The sequence below is a fragment of the Manacus vitellinus genome, unplaced genomic scaffold, assembly GCF_001715985.3.
Source record: "Manacus vitellinus isolate BGI_N305 unplaced genomic scaffold, ASM171598v3 scaffold_10_pilon, whole genome shotgun sequence".
In the NCBI taxonomy this organism is placed as follows: Eukaryota; Metazoa; Chordata; class Aves; order Passeriformes; family Pipridae; genus Manacus; species Manacus vitellinus.
The window spans coordinates 13,769,484-13,793,383 of NW_021938838.1; the positions used below are offsets into that span (position 1 = coordinate 13,769,484).

Consider the following 23,900-nt stretch of genomic DNA (forward strand, 5'->3'; position numbering starts at 1 on the left):
CAACACTGTCCTGCTCTAACCCCCTTGTGCACACACACACTGATTTCCAGCAGTTTAAAGACTCCCTCATGTGGTGGTCAGATATGGTGAATTAGATCACAGGAGTCTGAGCCAGATGCTGAGCAGGCAGAGAGCACATCCACACAGTACAGGATGGGGATGTTTAACGCTTACGTTCTGTTGGGATCAGCCCTTCAACATACAGGGCTTAGATGAGCTCACTTGCCTGCAATATAAATGAGTTCTCACTGAAGTTATTAATCCTTTTAAACTCCTGTGGGGACTGCTCTGACTAACCACTGCTTCCTGGAGACAACTTTGCTAAAACAGATAAACTGCTAATATCATGCCTTCCTCTGTTCCTACAGGGACACACGTCTCCATCAATCAACTGCAGGAGACAGCCACTATTTCTGCTGTAGGCACTGAACAGTACTTGGAGCTCAGTGAATTGCCAGTGCCAAACAGAAAGAAAGTAGTCCCTTAGTATATCAATACTGTTACTTGGAGAGATGGTCCATCTTCAGCAGAGGTACCACTAAGCAAGCAGTGAGTAGATAAATGATTCCTATGCACCTCAGTTTCAGTGGGGCCCCAGTCTGGCACCATGCTGGTTGCCTTTCCACCGCAGTGCCCTACAAGTCAGACATGTGGCAAAAGGCATCAAAATTCCTCCTTTAGCATAGTCCAGTCCTATGCTTTCTTCTGTAAGCTCTCTGGTTTCCTTGTACTTAGAAACTTCTCTTCCTTAGACAGGAAGAAAGAAGGCTCTGGAATGATGATCCAGGAGAAATTACAGAATGGGATCTCTGCAAAGAGAATGAGTCACAAACCAACCCTGGAAAACCATGAAGGAGCCAAAGGCCTGGATAAACTGGACCTTTGGTTAGTTGCATTGGCACCTTTCCTGAAGCTCAGGCAAACTTTTCCGTCATCTGAGCTTCAGGTTTTCCAGTTCCTTAGAAGTTCTAATTGAAACACTCTGAAAACACCACATTGGCTCTGACAATTTTAATTGGTCATTTCTTTTTTCACAAATCCTGCTACAATCAATGAAAGTCCATCTACATTAATCAAACTTCTGCTTTGCTTCCTGAACTAGAAGCTATAAACTGGCAGCACATAACCCAGAAGTGAGAAATACCAGAAGGGGTTATATTACATGTACCACAACAGTTTACTTGCGGACACACATCCCACTGCACCCAGTTCCAGCCAGCTGAGTCGGTAATCAGAGGATCAGCTGCTTTCTTAAGATCTTAATTGTCCTGATGATTATTTATTTCTTCAGCCTAGCAACAGGTTTCAAATTAAAATATGAAACCCCACTAGGAATAAATCCATCATCGTCCCACGGCCTGTGCTCACTGACACTCTGCCTAACATACTCCTCTGGAACCACCAGGAAATCATCAGCTTTTGATAAAATTTTGGAATTAGTGACAGTAGGAATTGCTACAGTGCACTTCTGGAGGGATGACTACTCTGTCAGCAAGTTACCAAGGACACCATCTGACCTCTAATCCTGAAACTGCTGAGTGCTCCCGAATAATTTCAAAAATAATTTTCCAAAACAGAAAAATGCTTTGATAAAAACAGCATGTTAGTGCATGCTCATGTGTCTCTTATCACAGTCAGATCTTCTGAGATATGTAGCTTACAGCTCAAAAGATATCATGATTCCCTTTTTACTGTTATTACTGAAGTATGTCCTCAAAAGAGGCATTTGCCATCTCAGACTGTGTGGTTTCTGCCATACAGTAACTATTAATGCATGAAAGTAGGCACTTAAAAAGTAAATCTGGCATCTGACTCATAAAGTAGATGGTTTAAAATTTTCAGTATGGAGTGGTTCTAACCTGAAACAAACACAGAACTAGAGAGGAGCTTTTTATGACTCAGGAGAGATGAACCAATGCATATATCACAAATAAATATTGAATATAGAAACTCTATGCAACATGGAAATAATTTTTTCCCACAAATACATCAAGGCTGTAGAAGGAGTTATAACTGTGTTCCTTTTCCTGTAGCTGATCCAGAGGTAGTGTCTGTGTATGTAGACAAAATATCTTATAGAGCACTAAGGTAAGAGAAAGGAGATATAGGTTACTGTTTCAGCTCTTCCATAACGTTGGTAAATGGCCTTATGTTCTCCTCAGGGGGGCTTTTTCTTCTTTCTCTTTGTTTTATATTGCTTCTTTCCTTAATGTTTTACTTTCAGGGAATCCATACAGAGGTCACTAATTAATGTCAGAGGCAATCTCTTCAGAGTATGGAGTGTTGAGGAATGTTTATGCACTAAACACTAACAGCACTTTAACTGTCAATCTGTCACTGTCAGAATGCATCCCTTCGAATGCTTCAGAGTCAGTCTCCCTGATTTTAAGCTTATCTAGTCCAAGAAGAGAAAACACATCATACCATGTTTTTTTCAAATTCAGCAAGAGTGGTAGATGATGGAGTACTTCAGGCTGGAACAGATCTCAGGAAGTCATTCAGCCCAACCTCTGGCTCAAAGCAGAGGACAGCCAGCAGCACAATGTCCCTACTTCCAGGATTTAGCACTACTGCACTCCTAGCCTGTAAAGGCAGCACCTCTGTAGCATACTAGGAACAGGATGATCCCATAGAGCTTAAGGACAAATATAAGGAGATAAGAAACATTTCACTCCAAATTCACTCGCAGTAAAATAGGACTTCTACTCTCACAAATAACTGTTACCACCATTTATTTTGCTTTGCCTATGTGAAAGAGGGCAGCTCAGCCAGGACATCCTAAGCTGCTGCTGATCTCAGGTGCTAATGGAATCGAGTGCCTTTCACTGACTGCTCAGAAACTCAATCTATTGGTTCACCCAGTACCTGTAAATCCAGTATTCCATTATGTATTATGTTTCCTAATTGAACATAAGTTGCTTAATTGTTCCCTCACTGAAGTGCTATCAACAAAGCAATTTACCAGCAAAATGCAAACAAAAGCGAGAAACAATGCATCACTGCATGGTTTCTATTGCTTTGACAATTCCTTTTAGGAAGTGCATTTAGAAGGTGACCTCAACCTACTCTCACTGTGAGCAAAGACAATAAACAAAATACAGGGAGATTTTCAAACCGCACAGACCTCACAGTCCATTCAAAAGTTTCCTCATCCATTTCTGATCCGACGTTCATTAGGACACACTGAGAACAGAGCATTCATTAGTTTTCAATGAGGCTTATGAGTGCAACAGGAATGTGCCAGGACACATTTGGCTTTAAATGACCTCACCACAGTACTGTTCTAAATGAAAGCTACTAAGCTATCATAAATTACATTAAAATTCTTATGAAAATGGCATGGTTCTTATGCTTTAAGATTCGTGGCAGCCCTTGACCTAACACAGAGCACAGAGATAACTGCAGAATCTTGCAACATGATACATAATATTTTTACTTGCTTAATTAAGGAGAGCTAAGAACAACTTGGCACATCTAGTGAAGGCTTTCTTAGCCTTTGTTCTCTTACAGTGTCACATGGCCAGATACAAATATGAGCTGTCATCACAAACAAAGCAGAAGAGTCATTCTCCACAAATATGTACTGGGCTCTGGAAAAACTGGATCATATTTTCAGAACTGCTGTTCATTAAGGCAACTCTTTAAGTGACCATGGAGTTTTGCTGGTGGGGAAAAGCTGACAAAGAAGGTGTAATTTCAAAGCTGAACCATTGGAGGAAAGTTGTTCACTGTAAGTCAAGCCACACTGGCTACACTCCTGGAAGGATGAGTGGATATAGAGACAAAGCTACTTGCTTACAAAGAAAGCTCCATTCATGCACGAAAGTTCCCGTAGCTCCCTTTTCTCTCTTGAGTGTTAAGTGTCATTTCCCATGGCTGATTCCCCCCACAGCCGTGCATACAGCTGCTGTGTTGGGTTGTCAGTGGAACTGTATGGGCAACAAAAGCTCCTGCAAATGCTTTCTCCCTGAGCCCCTCAGCCCACTCTTTGAAACCCTCGCCTTTATGTAAGGCTATTCAGTTCATGGATGATGGGGTGCAGTTAGCAAAATAGCTTGATATTAGCATAAATCAAAGAACTGTCAGTATTTACTATTTACAATCAAATATTACCAGTAAACACAAAATACCAGACAAGTATTTCCTTTTCATTAACAGTCCTATGTTAATAGGAGTCATATCTGGAAAACTTTCACTTAACGTTCAGTTAAGCTGTGACAACCTTTATGGTGACATAAAACCCAGAGGAACTGTCATGGTTGGACTCATGTTCAGTAGAAACTGTAGACACTTGGCTGGCCAGAACACAGTTTGCATTCATGCAGAACTGCCTGAATCTTGAAAATTACCTCCCATCTTGAAAAGTCGTGAGCCAAACCCCTAGATTAGGGGTATTCAGCTAAAAAAATATTCCACTTGTAATAACATCTCAAAGCTGGCAATATTATGAATGACAAAATAAATAGACTGTCCATGACAATGTCCATATTTACACAAAAATTTCAGACTAAGGCAGCTGCACCAGCAGATCTAACCCCCATTATAAGCAAATCCTGAATTTTGTACAGTTCCCCTGATATCAGTTACTGAAGTTAATTTCTATTTCTGAATCTGCCTAATTATCTCTTACCCCGTAGACTAAGGTGATACACTGTGCCTGTTGGTGGCAAAGCCTCCAGCTGGTTCTAAACCCAACAAGCCACAAGAATCTTGTTCAGAGCTCTGCACTTTTTGCACAGAGCAGGGGGGAGTGAGGCTCACACCAAGTGTGGGTGAGCCCTGTGTACACAGCCTGTGTAGCCTCAGCAGGAATGGGACAAGGAGCCTCACTCGCCTGCACTGGCCTGTGCAGGGTCTGCCCCAAATCCATAATCAAAATGTTTGCTCTGAGGCACTGTGTAGGAGCGTGACTGCACATGGCTAAAGCATATCATTATGTCTGTGACATAAAAATAGGTTAAAAATAAAAAAAAAATAAAAATTCTTAGCCAGGAAAATAATGTTTAGTAATTTCTTTCTCCTTTTTTTTTTTTTTTAATTTAAAGTATAAATGGGACTCCACATTCAAGAGAAAGCCAGATTTTAGTTTTTTTCCTGCACTCTGGCATAAGCAAACACTTTCATGTATGCAAATGAGGAGAAAATGTGGCCTCTTTCAGCAATAATAAGTATCTGCCTGTTGCTACCTTAAAATCACAGCAATCACATCTGGTAACTGCCCTTTTCTCATGTTTCCACTAGTTTTCAGACTTCCTCTTGTGGTAGCTTGAGACTGCGCATCTGGATGTTTTAAACATACAAAGGAATTGCTAGAGCAAGCAAAAGGGAAAACGGTGCCGAGACTTAAGATGTGCAGATAAGCAACTGGTGCACCGTGCAGCTAAAGTAACAGAGAGACGGTGGGGAAAAGCTTTTTCCAAAGAGGAGAGCACAAGTTTAGGCAGAATGAAGACTCACATTGGCTGTGGCTTCGTTTTTCAAGTACTATTCATCCAAATATATCTTTTTAACAAAACTATAGCTGCACCATCACCAATCATTAAGTTTCCTGGAGACAGCACTCCCAAAACAGACAAAGAACTAGCAGTGGTAAGTGTTGGTTTCATCTTTGCTTCAGATTTATATTGTTGTTTCATAAGCAGATGTTTCTTTCTTGTTTCAGCTGAGGCTAAGGAATGACTGTAGCATTCTCTCCCTGGAGTCTCTGGAACTGCTAGCTAGCTAGCAAAGGTATCAGCTTTCAAAAGTTACAACTGGAGCCAAGTAATGTTTCCTCTCTTAAAATTTTTAAAGCCAGCAAAGAAAGTGATTTGTTTTGTTTTGTTTTTTTCCTTAAGTCTGAACATACAAAATATTTTCATTAAATCATCGAGACAATGATCAAAAGATTGCAATAGTAAGAGGGGAGAAGGGCAAATAAGAGACATTTAGTTTTTTTACTTAAATCAAATAGAAGTGAAGGCTGTTGAGACTCCCTTAATGCATGTAGCACAGCTTTCAGAAGTGTATTTTCCAGAGTGTTTACCGTGTGTTGCATAAACACAGCTTTAAAGGACACTACAATTGAAAGCAGGCTTGAATTTCAGAAGCCATTGTGACTAGTTTTGACTTTGAAAAAAAATCTCATCAAGGGTTTAAAGAAATATTTTTTCCCAAATCCTATCTGGAACAGAAAAAGGAGTCTGGATTTCTGTGATATTAGCAAATTATAGCTATAACTCTACAGCATTTTATTCTAACCTTATTTTAGCCCTGTGGACATTCATAAAAATGACATTAAGGAGAAGTCCATTTAAAGGGAGATTGAGATGGATTATCCTTATTTTAGCATGTAAATTATAGACATTTCTCTTCTTCAGCAGTAAATCCATTTTAAGGAAGATTGAGATAAATTATTCTTATTTTAGGGCATAGAGACTTGAAAGTTGGTCACTTTTCTCTAGGAGTTTGTGTGCATCTTGGGAAATCTTGCCAGGTTAAAGAAGGTCTGGGGGAGGGTAGAGAGAGAATTTCCAGATGGCAGCTGTGTTGGAGAGTTCAGGATAAACAGACAAACTGACCCAAAAAGGGCACTCCTCAGTCGTTAACAAAACAAATTCACCCAAGGTTTTGCCTTAGCAGCACAGCAGCCAGGGGATGGGGGGGTGGAAGGGGCCAGTGCATTTGGGAGAGGAGAGTGGGGTCACACATGTCTAAGTAATTTAACCACTCTTAGATAATCTCTTTTCTTAGACACAGCCAGGCTTTTATTCAATAACAGCAATCCACATCTCCCCTCATCTGTTTCTTTCCAACAATCTATTTATTATGTGTACTCAGAGGAAAATTACAAGCTGGTTTAAGTCTGTAGTTCTTCTTTGTCTTTCTTGGAGTATTCTTGGGTAATGCTAACTGACTGCCTTTCCTCACACCCTCCATCAGAACAGCCCCAACACTCAGCATCAGAACACAAATTGCTATGCTGCAGCTGGACCCTGTTTCATTAATGGGCTGGATCAAAATTCCAGATCACCACAGCTCCCTGCTGACTCTGGGGAAACTGCATTTCACAGCCTTGGCCAAGATGTGGTTTACATAGACATTACATTTTCTTCAAAATTCTGTTCTAATAGAACAGCTGGTCATGTTCATTTCTCATCTTCAGTAAAATTTCCATTTTAGAAAACATTGAAAGGAGTTAGCTTTTTAATTTAAAATCCTAGCAATTAAAATTCTTTAGCATGCCTCATTTTATATTTGGTCATACATCTCTCTCCCAAACCTAAACTAGCAAGAGCAGAGGCCTGATTCTTGACTAAACTTCAGTTCTGATGTACAGTCTATATGACATCATGGTACCTCACTGGGAGATGCAAGCAGAAGCATCAGAAAATCTATCAAACTACATCAAAGAGAAAATTGGGATAAGAACAGAGCCTCCAAACTGGCTTGTTTGATTATGTTCTTAAGGCATTTCACATAATCTCCACCAGGCCCCATTAACTATGTGTAGACAGCAGCTAAGTGGAAGCAAAGGTGAAACCACTCTATGCCCTTTACTTGCCAGTGCCACAGTCTCTGCTGGAGAAATACCATATCAGAAGTTACAGAAATCACAAAAACTAGGCCCACTCTGTGCTTAATCACGGTGGATGGAGAACTTTCTGAAGGAAATGGTGTAACATTTTGATTAAATCCTTTTCTGAGTAAGCCCTGAACCATTTCCTATGCAGGGCAGATGAGGTTCCCCTGGACTTCGTGAGGAGGGTGGCGAAATTCAGGGTTGACCAACCACAGCCATCAAATATCCTTCACTTTATTTTGCTGATGTTGTGGTCTTATCCCCAGTCTCCTGGGTGAACTTCAGCAATTAATTAGACACATAAAGCAAGCTTTCCCTTGAGAATACTCTCTGGCACAAGAACTTAAGTGTTCAGTCATTTTGTCAGGCTTCTTGTAATCCTCAGTTTGAATAAGTTCTCCCTGATACTTCTGATATATTTTTGGCAGCTTTACCTTATTTAGTTGTTTTCCTACCTGTAGTTAATATTTTTGATACAATACCTGAAGGATGTTCCTTCCCCTGCTACAGACCATTTTTACCAGAAAGATCACCAACCTGCAGTCTTCTTGTCTAACAGCACCATGGGCAAGGGCACCTCTGAGCTCTGTGCTGAGCTGCCATTTGGGTGGCCTGCACAGCAGTTTGGGAACACCTGCCCTTTGATTTGGCTGTAACATTTCTTTGACAGCTCAGCATCAAATATTGTCAAATATCATAAACCCATACTTGAGAGAAAGAGAGGAGACTTGAGTGGGTATCATTTTAGGGAAGAGAAGAAAATAATGGGATTTGTCCCGTCTTTTTGGTCCCTTATGACTACTGTTTTTTTAATGAGAGATAATTTTGTGGACTGCCACCACAATTGTATCAGAAACATCAGTCTGGCCATAGTGTGCTGGAGCATTCAGTGGAGTTTTATGTACTCGGATCTTGACTGCCTGTAGCGTCCAAGCAACTGAGATGTTACCAAACACCTTCTTCCTCAGGTCTTAGCAATGTTTGACTCCAAAGCAAACACACAAAACATTCAAATAGCTCTGTGCAGTCTGAACAAAAAATGGGTTTTTTTCTTTGAAAATAATGCGGTCTCATTTGTGAGGTTGCTTTGATACCTTGACAAGTTTCTCAATAATCCAGATTCTTCCAAGAAAACATTACACAGAATCTAAAACTGTAAGCAGGTTTAAACGTCATAAAGAAACAACAACAAAAAAAAGACAAACCCATTTTTACTTTGTAGTTCTACATTAAAGTTCTATGCTCTACTTACTAAAAGCAATTCATTAAGTAAAGGTGATAGCTAATAATGGAAATGATTGCTTAATTAGCAATGTTGCGTGATCAAGGATGTTTTGTGTCAATTAAGGAGATTCTGCTGCCTCAGTTACTAATTTTGAAAAGAAAACTTGCAAATTACAGATGGAAAGGTAACACCAAATTACAGAATTTATTTGTGATGTTTAACTGTTCCTTTTATGAATGTTACAGTCTTTGTTCTCTGCTTTTTTTTTTCAAAGCAATACCTGAATAAGTACTATGGGTGCCCAAAAGACAATTGCAATTTATTTGTCCTGAAAGATACCCTGAAGAAAATGCAGAAATTTTTTGGGCTGCCTGAAACAGGAGACTTGGATCAGAATACTATTGAGACAATGAAGAAACCCCGCTGTGGTAACCCCGATGTAGCCAATTACAACTTCTTTCCAAGAAAGCCAAAATGGGAAAAGAATCATATAACATACAGGTACTGACTGGTGATGGTGGGTTCTGCTCACAGTAACCATAGTGCTCTCAAGAACCAATCAGACAAGCCACTGAGCACTGGAGTAGGTGCTTAGAGGGCTAAACAGGATTCCTTGAATGAGAATCCCCTTGTGTTTGGATAACTACCAGATGCTTTAACAAATACCTCTGTCACTGTAATATTTCAGGAATAATCATCTCAAGATCAACTCTGTGGTTCTGGTTGAAACTAAAGAGATTTGGGGTTTACTCTTTGCTCTGCAGCAAGCATCCTGAGGGAGCTGGAGCAGGAGTATCTCACAGTACTTATTGATTGCAGAGGCCAAGCTCATCTGCATTCAGCAGTCCTAAAAATGGAGATCATCAAATAAGTTTTAAAATCAATCATATTTCAAGTATATACAGACATGAGTTAAAGCAAGTCTCCTGCAATAAGTTTGGCACATTTCAATTTCTTCATCTTCAGCTAGAGAGTGAGGGACCAATACAGCTCTAATTACAGTCAATAGCAAAAAAATCATTACCTTGAGGTGGCCCAAGAAGAAACTTTTAGCATCAACGAGAACAAGCAGCAGATTTGTCTTAGCTGCTTGACTTAGTCTGCTGGTCCCTCACAAGTTTTGGCTCAAAGCATCCCTCAGGCTGTGACTAACCTAACAAACACTGAAAAAAAACGTGGTAGCCCTCGCAGCTCCCACTTGCTTATGTGCTTCCTCTGATCCTTCCTCATCCTCCTTAGGCACAAAGTAGTTTCCCTCACTGTGCACAGCCCCAGAAGAAATTAATTGGAAACTGGTCTTTATATAGAGGACAGTGGGCTATGAAATAAGGCACAAGGAAGTCCAATTAAAACATATGAAGAAGAAAGCAACACACTTCAGAGTTTGTCCCTTTCTCACATCAGGCCTACGTCTCTATCTTATGTGCTTTTTTCTCCCATTTCCCACGTAACCTACACACTAGTAAAGGATTAGCATTCAACAGGATGAAACAACACACAGGAACAAAGAGGAGGGAGAAGGGCTGCTTTTCTGAGCAAAACCATCCACACTTGAAACTTTCAGAATGTTATTGAGCTCCTTTTCTGATCTCAGTGCTGATGCAAAACCCAGAATATTTTGTGTAAGGCTCACTGCCAAGCAGGCTTTACAGCCTCTGGATATATAATTTTCTTCTTGCTGCTGCATCAATTCCAAAATAAAATAAATAACAAGAGCCACACCTAAACACATCTCTAATCCAAAGGAAGGTGTTTAGATCTCATGTGCAGCAGTGTTGCCTCTGAACTGGTTCACCTCTGAATCTACTCAGCACGTAAACAACTAACACAGGGAGTAGGTGTGTGAGTTAATTAACTCTTGCTTTTACCTCTAAGGATTATAGGCTATACCCCGGATTTGGATCCTGAGACAGTAGATGATGCCTTTGCTCGAGCCTTTCAAGTCTGGAGTGATGTCACACCGCTGAGATTTAACCGAATAAACGATGGAGAAGCAGACATTATGATTAATTTTGGCCGATGGGGTATATTTTTATATTTTTACATATGTTTTTGGTTTTGTTCCTTTCAGTAATCCCCAGTATTGGAATGATCCACCCTCAATAAGTAGCACCCATGAGCCTTTCTGGCAAATCTTGTCCTTGTTTGCACTTGGCTTATACAAGCTAAGATCTAATTTCACAAGGGTTTTTTTCCTTACCTATACATGAGAGAGAAGTATTTCTACAATATCCTCCTACTATATTTATCTTTCCAAAAGAGAATTGCTAGGGGCAAAATTTTATTTTTAAATTTACAAATCAGAAGTGAAACTGAGAAATATTGGTACAGATCTGCAGATGATGTGAGCTGGCTTCCCGCCACGGAAGAGAATGGAATGCCATCATACCATTTATTTATAGTTCTGTACATTATTTTCCATTGATAGTGGTGAAGGCTGTAACATATTGGAGCTTAAAAATGGATTTCAATTTTGACTCCATAGCTGGCTTCCATTCTTTAGTGTAGCAGAATGAAGGCTTTCAGTGTGTTCTTTGGTCTTGAGGAATTTAAAAACATGGATCATAAACTGAATTATGATTTGAGTGCAGCTAATGATAGGTGACTTGATTCATTTTCATTGTACATGCCTTCTCAATTAATTTTGGTTTCCTCTGAAAGAATGTTTATAGCTTTCCCTTGTAAACACAGGGAATTTTGACTTCTGGACAGTCACGGAATTTTTAATACTAATGAAGATACTTGTACAGTCAATCACTTGGGAGGTAGACTTTGGAAATGAAGTGAACAGTTCAAAGAATAACTGAGCTCTTTGTAAAAGCTTTCATTTCAAGCTGGTTTTCTTTGCTTTAGCCACTGATGAGTTGACCTCAAAAGCTTCAGAGATTCTGTACACTCAGATTTTCAGATCCTCATCCAGGCCAGCTCGGTTCACAAAAAAAAAAAGAAGAAGACTTATAAAAGCATAAGTGTTTCTGCTGGTTTTAGAACTTGCTGGTTATAGTCAGCTCAGAAACTGTGGGCAAAGAGCTCCTTGCACATTCAGTCATTCTTATCACTTTACTGAATGTCACATCCACAGGAGCTGAGCCATCCCCAAGTTTGTTTCATTTTTAACCTTTCTCTTAAGCAAAGAATCTGCTTTGAAATAAATGGGAGTAAAGCATCTAATGTATGTTAAAATCTTCTCCTTGACAACTGACACTACTCTCCTGCAATGAATGAACTGAACTAGTATTAAGAGAGTGACACCAGCCCGAAATCAGTGTAGCAGAGTAGAGAATCAGGCCTGTGTATTTAGGGCTTCTGTTAAATGGCAAGACATCAGACCAAAAGGCCAGAAATGATGCAACTAGAGATGCTGGCAGCCAGCTTTGATGCACAGGTCAGTGTGGTGGGAAGGCTATGAATACCAGGGCTATGCCCGTGCCAGCCTGCCTTACCCACATGTGGTGGACTTCCAAGAAAAGCCTACAGTGTAATAACAGGAGAGCTACTTAACCTGCTGCTGCCCTGTGAGCTGCCTGAGCCTCAGGGTGGCTGATGTGGAGGAGGAATAGGCTCCTTCAGCACTCAGAGTAGCAAGTAAGATCAAGTTTTCTCAAGGCTCACTGCTGAGACACTCAGCTTTGCTTTCCTGCCTGAAGTAGTGAGAATCCTGCATAAAGAAAAGAGTAGCCTGCAAAATGAAATCTGACTTTACTTTCCAATTTCTGTGTTGGAGACTGATACAAATTACCTGAAAGTATCCCTCGTCTACAATATTTATTTTACAGCTCCCTGTCAGTCTCCATTGAGAAGTAGCAGTGCATGCAGTCATACATCTAATGCACAATACTTCACTGTTCTTCACAATCTTTGATTCCTTTCCACAATACTTATGAGATATAAAATAACATGCTGTGACAACTGCAGTACTGACACTTAATGTTCTTTGTAAGAACTGGCTGCTTCTCTTCTGGTTCAGTCTTGCCAGCACAACCTGAACCAATAAACTCCCTCACTGGAGCATTCTGCTGCTGTCTTGAATAGGGAAGTGCACATGATAATCATCATTCATGTAGAGAGTCTGACAGAGCTGAGGTCATTAGAAACTGCTCTATTTTGTCTGCTTCCTCCTGCAGAACATGGTGATGGCTATCCCTTTGATGGCAAAGATGGTCTCCTGGCTCATGCCTTTGCACCGGGGCCAGGAATTGGAGGAGATTCCCATTTTGATGATGATGAACTGTGGACTCTTGGAGAGGGACAAGGTACCAGACTTTTTAATGTTTCAGAACATAGAGCCTGCCAGCTGCTGTATTTTAATGCTGTTTCAGGGCACTGCACTAAATGTTTTCATTGACTGTCAGTAAATATTAGGAGGTGAAAACTCATTTATATGATTTTTATGATTTAAATTGTTCTCTACAACAATTTTATGTAATTCCTTAATAAATGTCACAAAGGATTTCCCTTTCTGTTCCTCTACTGCTGCCTCATGAAAAACTGAATTAACAATAGGCCTGATGCTGCATAACCTTCACAAATTGTGGTAAAAGTACAAAGCCATGACTACATTTTTGAATGCTCCAGTTCTCAGGCATTCAAACTACACCACCTTTTAGTTCATTTGTAAGAGGCCGACTGGTCAATGTTTTTCTGCTGACATACCCTTATTTAAGCTGTGGCTCCAGTTGTTAAAAGTAGAGCCATCCACTTGAGCAAGTTTTTATATACTCACAGTATCAAAAAACAACTGGAATATAAATCACTCACGCTGATAAGCGAAACAAAATTGACATCAAACAGTGGATTAAGAACACCTCCAAGAATCTTCAACAGGCAGTTCTTACACCTTTTAGAAGAAACAACTGAGATTCAGATAATATCACCTGACCTAGACAAACAAGACTAAGTATTAGTAGTTTGGAACCTCTTTTTCTGTTTGAACTTTTCCACACCCATATAGTACTAATTATAATTCTTGTACTGTAAAATAATTTGGAACACTTAGAATAAGAATGAAAAGTCATGTTTGTCTTTCATTTCATGTTCTAGTTTTCTCATCTGTCCTCCCATGAAAAAAATAATTGAACTTTAATACCAAAATAGTCATCTTCCTTCTGTTGGGCTCTTTTACCTTTAGTAGAGTCACTGACTAGTAACTGTACTACCTGGACTGGATCTCTGCCCCAGAGACAGAAGGAAACTGTTTTCCATATAAGTGAAAATACTACACAAGCAACCAGTTAGTTACTGACATTAAAAGAAATGCTATGGAAAAGTGAATTATCTATATTTATATATATATATATTACAGCACCAATACTGCAGCCATAAGACCACATGTGATAAACTGTAATAAATCCCAGGATCTGGGTGTGCCTACATTTCCACCCTGTCCCCCTGTTCCCAGCAGATCTCATTCAAGTCACATTGGAAATAACCAAGTGGTTTATGAGGCACGAGGCATGTTCAGCTCATGTTCAGCTGCTGCCTGGAACCTTTGGAACTATACTGAACATTTCAGACCATATTACCAATAAAATTAAATTACTAAATGTATTAATAGCCTGTTTATAACTTTGCCTTGCCATGGTAACAACATATATATTTTTCTGGGCTGATTTTAGCACTTCACTGTGAGTAATATCCATGTAATTCTTTTAAAATTGCCAGTTATTATTTCAGCTCTGACCATCATGCCAATAGAGAGACCAGCAGCATATTGAATTTCAAAGTGGAAATTCAGACTGCATTTCTATATCAGTATCTTCCAGGAAAAGAAGATGTCCAGAAACTGTATTTTTTATATCAGTTGGTAGCTAATTTCACCACTGCATTTGTTCTCTTTGTAGTGGTTAGAGTGAAGTATGGAAATGCAGATGGTGAATACTGCAAATTTCCCTTCTGGTTCAATGGCAAGGAATACAACAGCTGCACAGATGCAGGACGCAATGATGGATTCCTCTGGTGTTCCACAACCAAAGACTTCGATGCAGATGGCAAATATGGCTTTTGTCCCCATGAATGTGAGTAAATCAATGTCTCTACTGTTTTTTTCCTGGTAGACTTTTCCCTTCTTAGTTGCTCATCCACTTCTCCTTGTACTTTTCCCACTTCCTTTCTGGCAGATTTAGATTTACAGCTCCTCATTATCTCTAAGCAGATAAAACCCATTACACTCTCCCTTGGTTTAGCAGAGTTTGTAACTGATGAAGAACCAGGCCAAGGTCTTTCTCTAAACACACAAACATTAAATGTGTGCCTGAAGCCATGTCAGCCCCATATATACATCAAAGACACTCCAGGTTGAGTTTTACAGTCAAGGAAAGACCTTTGAGAGTAAGGATTGGGCAAAATTTGGAGATGGAGGACACTAAATGACAGAAATTTCTCCCTAAATTGCAGACCATTCCACAAACAATTGAAATTGCATCTTCTGCAAGAGCAGTAGTTGAGAAAAATGAGTTATTAAGGGTGAAACCCATTAAGTCAAACCTCCATAGCTTTGCTTACCAATTTTACCAACTGGTAGCCCAGGTTGCACAGGAGCCCTTGCAGAGCAACATGACACTATTATCGTCACAAATCACCCTTTAAATGATCTCATACTGCTTTTCAAAATGAAAATTACCAACTTTAAAGCTAATATCTGTGCCAGTACAAATTATTTATATGTTGGTACATTGCAAATTGCTAGCCAGGAGAGCACTTGCATTTTTAGAATTTAGGGATTTATTCTTAATGCATGCCTTAGGACTCCTCCTCATGAAGCAGGGACAACAGCCCACTTTAAATATGGGAATTAATGTCTTTCAGAAACCATAACACTGCATCAGTATCTGTACAAAACTGTTAGAGGGTCTAGGAAAGCTATGACTGTACTTAATTCCTAACTTTTTGGAATGTGAACAGAATCCTCGGTTTCACAAGCAAATGATTTCACATTTGGAAACACTCATTTAAAGATTGGACAAAGTGTATAATGCCTTTATGTAGCCAACACTTTTTAAAAGTATACACAAGTTTATTATCTTTCAAACGAAATTACGACAATATGTTTCCTGCTAAACAGCAAGAGCACATTTTTCTGTGCTTGAAAATCTTGATGAGTCTTTACATCTCGAGGATACAACATTTTAGAGATTTTATTAGTACAAGTGTGAATTTCATCTCCTGTACATCACACAGCAGGAAACCTTTAGAGAAGCAATTAAGTATAATTGGCTGTAGCCTACTGAGCAGGTTAATCAGCAGTGAGAAGAGTAGAGGAGGTAAGCTGCTTTTAGCCACTTGTTCCATCTCCTCTTTGCCAGTTCCTGGCACATATATTAACAGACATTCCCAGAACTGCAGTTTCCCACATTCATTTATTTCCCTTTGTACTGCTATTAGCTTTGGGTAGATATTAGCAGGGAGTGGTTCATCTTTTACCTTACATATCAAGCAGTGGATCCACAGGGTCTCTAAAACTCCTGCCTACTACTGCTTGGTCATAACAAATAATAAGAGAGTTATGAAAGAGAACAAACCAGAAAGCAATGGTGCTTTTTTCAGACTCCTGATTTTTTTAATCCTACTTAAAACACTAGTACTAAATTTACCTATAATATTATGGCTACATGCAATTTGTACAAGGAAAGAGAACGGAGATTGCCGGAAGATAATTAGTGGTGCTTAAGATGCAGAGCTAACAAAACATCTTCAGGGGTTTGTGAGCCCAAGAAGGCACAAGCACAGCCCAGCATGCCCCAGAAGCCTCACAAGTATTATAACACATGTACGTGTGTTAATGTGCTCGTGTCTGCTAAGAACGCACGAGGTATGTGTAGGTAGAAAAAGTTCAGGTGCTCTGTCTCCCAAACTTCTCCAGTATCCTATTGCAGCCAAGCACTAAGTGGACTCCTGCTTGACAGGCTTTGGGGCTTTTTCAAGCTTGCTTGCAAGACCCTACAGTTTCCAATACAAGATTACAGATTTTCTGCATCGGGATGCTAGTAGTTTCCAAAGATAATCTGTTGTAGAACATGTCAGTCTTCTAGCCCTAACATGGTAAAAAATTATTCTTGAATTTCCAAACCCTTAACTACCTGGTACAGATCACATCTAGAGCTGGGATATACCACGATGGCAGCTATTTATACAACCACAGAGGATGAACAAGCGGGAGTGTGAACTTTTAACAGACTTCAGCTAATTAAAAAAAAAAAAAAAAGTTATCATTTAGTTGCATGACTTTCAGAAGTAGCTTCTTTAGCCTACGATTTCCTTCAGCAGACTATATGTATGCACATGCACTTACCTGCACAATCTTGTCCTGAAACTTTGCTACCTCCTTCATTTCCCGCTTTCCCCAAATCTTATATCCCTCAGATTAATCCTTTCAGTCAGAAAAGAGAAAAATGTGGCTTATTTCTTTAAAATACTCCAAATACTCAAATACAGTCAGAGCAAAGCCCAAATTATAGGTAACTGGGAAAATGGAGATCCATGTACCCTAAATTATACCTTTGTAAAATCCTAAAGTCATACAAGGCTGAATAAATAAGCAGTGAAGCACTGTCAGGGAGAGTTCATTCTGAAAGTGAAGTTCCTGGATATGCTTGTGTCAAGGTTTCTGAAACAGAACAGAAGGAACAGCCTTTTGTTTCTGATGTAATTGTTTTGCAAGATCCACGAACAGTTATTCACAGATGGTTCTTATTAAATCCAGAGTGGCATTGTTCACTCATTATTCCAAGTTACCATTTGCTAAACCACAGCAAATAAATTCAGATAGAGGAGGATTTACATCAGAGTCTGTGTTGGGGGCAGCATTCCTAGTTGTTGGTCTTTGTTTCTGTCATGTTTAACTCACTGAAGTGAGTTTCAATTCTTCTCATTATAGCCATGGTGCATGCATGGAAACATTTTTAAAGCTATGGTACTGAATCAGGCTTTTCTAAAGTAAATCCCAGATCAGTACCTTAATTTTGTAAACTGATTCAAATATCCTTTGTCAAAGCAGAAGAAAGTAGAGCAGAAAGTTACTACACAAATCCTGCGCAGATGTGCCAAACCTCCCCTTTGCCATATGGGATCAAGGGATCTTGAATCTCTCTCTTTACTCAACTCCACTGACACTAAAAGCAGTTTAGGCTCCTTACTTTGATTCTCTAAAATATACCATTGCTGAAATCTGTTCTCTGCCTGTACCCCCCTCACATCAGCCACGGTTCTCCCAGGCTGCTGCCCGCCTGCTCTCCCAGGCAGAACCCTCATGAAGCTGCACTACCTCCAGCTTGGATCTGTGCCACAGGGGTTTTAGCAGCCTTCCAGACTGAGGTTTCCTGACATCACAACTGGTGGATTTTTCTAGGAAGAGCTAACAGTGAAGCTCACAGATTAGTAATGCCCAGTCCGAATCTGCTCTCGCATCAATGTGCCTTCATCAAGTTTTAAATTGCTGAGCTTGCCATGAGGCAGAACAAGAGTCAGGCCCTTTAAGATCCCCTTACACATAAATGAGGCTTTTGTTTTGGGGAAACTGACCCAGTCTCTGCCTTTAAATTTCATTTACATTATAGCAATTTTATAGTTAAGGCAGGAGGGCAGGGGGATTGAAAACTTAACAAACCGTTGTTGTTACCATCACATGATATTGCCTCAAGCAAAATGAAAAGCTGCATTTTGACTGTGACTCAGAAAGGCTGCATGCAAAGCAGTAAGAGACCGACTTTCCATATGGTTTTTGCAACTTAGCCACATGTAAACCAACATAAAAAAAGGCTATTAAAATGCAGAGTTTGCCAGACCCAGAGCTGGAAGCAGCTCATGTGGTAAATGAGTCATCTAAACAACTCAGTTTAATTTTCCCCTCCAATTCTATAATTTCTTTATTAAAAAAATAAAGTCTTTCTCCAATCACAACAACCACAGTCCTAGTTAATGCACCTTTTTGAACTTAGTACAACATCTGAGACAAAACCAAGTATTTGCCACTTGCTCTTTCGGGGAGGCACAGTGTGTGTTGCAGTTCCCTCTGCCTAGAGACAGGATCTTTGTGCAGCTGTTTCTATGCCCAGGATGCAAAAGGATAGAAGCATTCTCTCAGGCAGATCAGAAGTTCAGTGAGCTCATATATGTGAGCCAGGACTGCAAAACTCCAAGCCCTCTCATTAGTGGGACTGGAACTTACTTCTGTAACTTGCTGGTTCATGTCCCTGATGCTGTGGCCAGTTACTAGTTTAAGTGGAAAAGGCAAAATGAACCATCTGTGTCACAATACCCCATTGTTAGAACCCTTCCCAGTCACCCTTAGGGCACAGAAAGTCTGATGGTTTTAGTTACTGCTACTCTAAGTGAAGCACACCCATAATTAACATCACTTCCCACTGATGTATGTGACTAAGCAAAGGTAAACCCTCTCCAATCCTACACAAAGACACCGAGGCTGTAATGGCTGGTTAGTCACCAAAAACAACAACAGCAAAGTTAGAACTGACCTGTATGCCTTCCCACATACATATTTGCAGCTTTAACTGAGTGAGAGAGAGGGATAAAGTGCCCTTGGGCACCTCAAAAAAAGTCCAAATCATGCATGTGTTACACTGGGAATTCAAATATTCTTAAATCTCAAGGGGAATTAGCACATGGCTGCATGAAGGATTTTTTGTCTCTGTTCAGTGCAAGGCCTAGAGCAGTTTGTTTCCTTCACAGTTTCTCCTCACCAGCACATGGCACTCACTGTCCTGCCATCGAGGATTCCCACAGATAGAGCAGCCAGGAGAAGACACTGGCAGATTCACAAGATGTCAGGTGCTCCAAGCCACCTGCATTTCCATGGAATTCAATTTGGACATATATTTTTTTAATGAGATTTTATCTGTCTTCATCTAGAAATTCCAAAAAGTTTACTAAAATACTAAAGAGATCCCAGAACCCTTGAGTCAATTTAGTCTGTACTCCTTCATCCACAAGAGAGATTTCTGATTCTCAGAGTTGAGCCACAGGGCTGTGTTTGTGCATACGGACAGACAACACAAGACTAATACACAACCTTCAGGAACACTGACCAAGCAAAAGACAGGAGAAGCCTCCAGTGTTCAGCTTTATTGGAGCAGCCTATTTGTCCTCTCTTGCTCATGTATTGAGTGCCTGTGCCCAGCTCTGGGGATTCTCAGAAATGGGATGCAAACCTAGAGGAAGAGCCTACAGGTTATTATCCAACTTCACTGTATGCCAGCATTTTAGAGAAACTCTGGCCAAAGTCTGCCATTCTAGCTAACATCTTTGACACAAGGTAGATGAGTCAGCAGAGGATTAAGGACCGTGAGTGATTTTCTTGGAATCCTCTTTCTAAATGTTGTTTTAAGAAGGAGTATCAATTTTCTGTTATGAGGCAGGCTATAGGATATACACAAAATCACATTCAAACAGCCTGGTAGAATTTTCTTCATTCCCAACTCACTTATAGAGATCAATCAGTCATTCTTTTCTCTATGCTTGTGAGACTGTAACATCCCTGATCTATCTTGCACTTCAGTGTTGGTGTAAAATAGAGGTTCTAAGTGTGAACTGCACCACATATGATGGCTGTCTAATCTCTGTCCAGACCTTCACACATTGCCACTGGCACACTGTGATTCCCTGTTGATGCTGAGCCTTGTGTGTTGACGTTCTCCTCTCTTGTTCTCCCTACAGCCCTTTTTACAATGGGTGGCAATGGTGATGGGCAGCCATGCAAATTTCCCTTCAAATTCCAAGGCCAATCCTATGACCAGTGCACAACAGAAGGCAGGACAGATGGATATCGATGGTGTGGAACCACTGAAGACTATGATAGGGATAAGAAGTATGGATTCTGTCCAGAGACTGGTAAGAGGAATGTTGCTCGCATAACACAGTCTAATTTGTCATTGTTTTAAGTAACAAGTCTCATTTTGCACACCTTCACTGGAGCACACAAAAGTTGGTGAGTTAGACCCAATTTCAACAGAGGTGGCCAAGGAAGTCACTGGAACAGGAGCAATCTGTGTAAACATTGTATGTCATAGCACACCAGGTTTATCAGGGATACACAAATGTCATTGAACTGGCTACATGGCTATCACTGTGGGATAATTACAGGCTGATTACAATTTGTTAATGGCCCTGGAAGAGAAGTCTCATGTGACAGAAGAAAGCATGAATAATATTTTAGCTTAATACATTTACACTTGAAAAAAGAAATCCTGTTTAGTATGTTAAGCTTGTGTTAATAGATCTTTTCAGCAATTCAGAATTAAGTGAAATGATTTAGCCACAAAAATAGATTTCAGCTTTCTTCACAATTTTTTGTACTTTTTGAGTTTTACCACATAAAGGAGCAAAAAATAATTTATAGCCTTGTAATGCTTGGCAGGTGTTCAATTTTAGGATACAGATTAGAGCCACAAGCACTGAGACTGTCTAAGTTAGCTATGGCAGTTCTAAAGTCTCTGGCTTTTAACAGAGCCAAGGGGAAGCTATAATCACCCTGTAGCCCCCTGAAGATACATTCCAACCTATATGCATCCTGCTTTTTGATTTTTTGGAATCTTTTGAAAATGGCCTAACCATTTTCAGGAGAGATTTGATGAACTGGTATTTGGCTTCCTGTTACTTTTGATAACCAGATGTAGCACTTCAATCTTACATATCAGATGATTAAAATCATAATAAAAGAAAGGATCAATTTCATGATAACTTGCTGCACAGTTAGAAAGAGAAAATTCTAAAGGATTGTTCAACAGACAAAAGAACCAGTATATCTGGAATCAATGTATTCAAAGTCCTAGGTAACAGTCTCTATCACTGAAACCAAGAAATACACTTAGTTTAAGCTGCTTTTTTTCAGCATAAAAGGCTATTGCTTGAGGTAACTGTGATTTTTTTTTTTTAATTTATGGCTTACTAATAAGTAATAATGAATGATAAATAAACACTATTAAATAATTAGGGTCACAACCAGCTTTGTCTCTGTATTACTCTCATGAACCTTCCCAGAATATAGACCATAATTTGAAAGGAAATGTAATTGCCAGGTAGTTGTGTAAATGAATTTTAAATAGTTTTATATTCTTTTCATATCCTCTTCATGATACCTACTTTAAACTGTTATTTACATAAAATTACACCCTCTTACCTGTAGAAAAACTTGTTAAAAAAAGTTATTCACATTTAATATATTCTTTTCTTTAGAAAATGTTTTAAAATCATATGGGTTTAAAATGCACCCTGCTGTCAGGGTATAAAAAGGTTCAGTGGGACACCCACTAGCCAGGTGGATACTCAACAGTTCTTTAACCTTTCTGACACTAATCCTACCTTCCATCTATTTGAGACAGTTTCAAAATATCCCCAGGAAAGATCACCAAAAGATACCTGCCAGGCAATCCCCTTCCACAAAACACTGCTAACTGCTGCTGTCTCAGAGCTGTGAACCTGAGTCTGGGGCTCGCTCTTACTCCCAACCAAAACTATTGGCTAGTTCATTGCAATGGCAATGCTTAGACTCTTTTATTCTCTGTCAGACAATTTTCAAATATTACTTTTAATCTCGCTCTTCATATTCTTTAAAAGACTGCAGTTTTTCTCCTCGCTCTCTGGTTCTAGTGTGTAGTGTAGGAGACGACGCAAAAGGGATCCCCCCTCTCACTGCCTTTTCCCCTCATTTTCCACAGCCATGTCAACAGTTGGTGGAAATTCAGAGGGAGCTCCTTGTGTATTCCCCTTCATCTTCCTTGGGAATAAATATGACTCCTGTACGAGTGCAGGGCGCAACGATGGCAAGCTCTGGTGTGCGTCCACCAGCAGCTACGACGACGACCGCAAGTGGGGCTTTTGCCCGGATCAAGGTAACACAGTTTGTCAGAGCAACAAACAGCAACTGAGCAGTGACCACAGTGGTGGCATCACACCTTCTCCCCAGCCCAAAATCCGAGACAAATCCCTGCCTTTAAATGTGAGGCTACAGCTAAAGAGCCAGTCCCAGAGCTCGTCCGCATGAAATAAACAGATTTTCTAAGGTTATAATGATGAAGTGTCTTTCCAAAATGTAAACCAAACAAATAAACAAATAAATTGATGTTTTTCTCCCCAACAGTTTTCCCCTCCAAAGCTAAAAGCCACAAGTACTATACTATTTCACTAGCATGCAGTACACTGATATTGGCCAAAATAGAAACAAATGCTAAATGTAAAAAAAGCAATACATTTGTGACTGATACCACCAAGGATGAAAAACATGTTTAAAAAGTGAGACAGTATAAAGTTCATATGGTGAATAAGGGTATTTAAAATTATTTTGGTTAATATTTGTCCTTATTTCTAACATGGGCAAAATTAAGTGTAGCAAAAGGTTTTTTTCACATTTACAAATAAATGTAAGATTCAGTTTTTTCTTTCAGGAAGAAAAAAAAATGCCCGTTTGGGCATAATTAATAAAAGATCGTTTTATGATTTTTAACCTAACAATATTTGGTACACCAGTACTGATTCAGACTTACACATCTGTTTATCACTTACAAGCCATTTCATGGTGAAAAGGAAAATTTGATATTTAGATTGCAAGTTTAATTTTTTGGTGCTTAAAAAGGATGTTTGATGTTATTTGCTACGCTTCCTTTTTTTCATAGAAGTTATAAGACTGCAGTCAGAGTCACTTGCATGGGAGAAAGCAGCAAACATCATCTACAAAAGAGGTTTTAGAATCTCTCCAATGAAATGTCATTACTGGCAGTATGTGTGACATTCACCATTGCAGGCTGTAAATGCTAATTATTATGTTTACTATTGAGATATTTTTTTTAATGGGCAATGAGGAAAGTAAAATTGCAAGACTGTGAACAACCTGTGTGGCACAATTCTATTTACAGGAAAACAGCTAACACTGTCTTACTGTGTTATTCAGGATACAGTCTCTTCTTGGTTGCTGCCCATGAATTTGGCCATGCCATGGGATTAGAGCACTCTGAGGATCCAGGAGCTCTTATGGCCCCTATCTACACCTACACCAAGAACTTTCGACTTTCCCAGGATGATATTAAAGGGATCCAGGAACTATATGGTAAAGTCCTCCCTCATCAGCAGAACTCATCAGAAAAGCATGCAGCACAGGTTGAAATTTGG

At 39.7% G+C, this 23,900-nt stretch overlaps 1 protein-coding gene across 1 annotated transcript in view; it reads left to right on the forward strand.

Annotated features, from left to right (window-relative positions):
• Positions 1-5,258: 5,258 nt before the first annotated feature.
• Positions 5,259-23,900, forward strand: part of MMP2 (matrix metallopeptidase 2) — a 32,556-nt gene continuing 13,914 nt past the window's right edge. The window contains exons 1-8 of the mRNA XM_008933482.3: positions 5,259-5,589; positions 9,061-9,287; positions 10,662-10,810; positions 12,911-13,039; positions 14,627-14,800; positions 20,454-20,627; positions 22,454-22,627; positions 23,683-23,838. Of these exons, the coding sequence (XP_008931730.1) occupies positions 5,446-5,589; positions 9,061-9,287; positions 10,662-10,810; positions 12,911-13,039; positions 14,627-14,800; positions 20,454-20,627; positions 22,454-22,627; positions 23,683-23,838 (1,327 nt within the window). The 5' untranslated portion in view covers positions 5,259-5,445. The remainder of the gene's footprint in view (positions 5,590-9,060; positions 9,288-10,661; positions 10,811-12,910; positions 13,040-14,626; positions 14,801-20,453; positions 20,628-22,453; positions 22,628-23,682; positions 23,839-23,900) is intronic.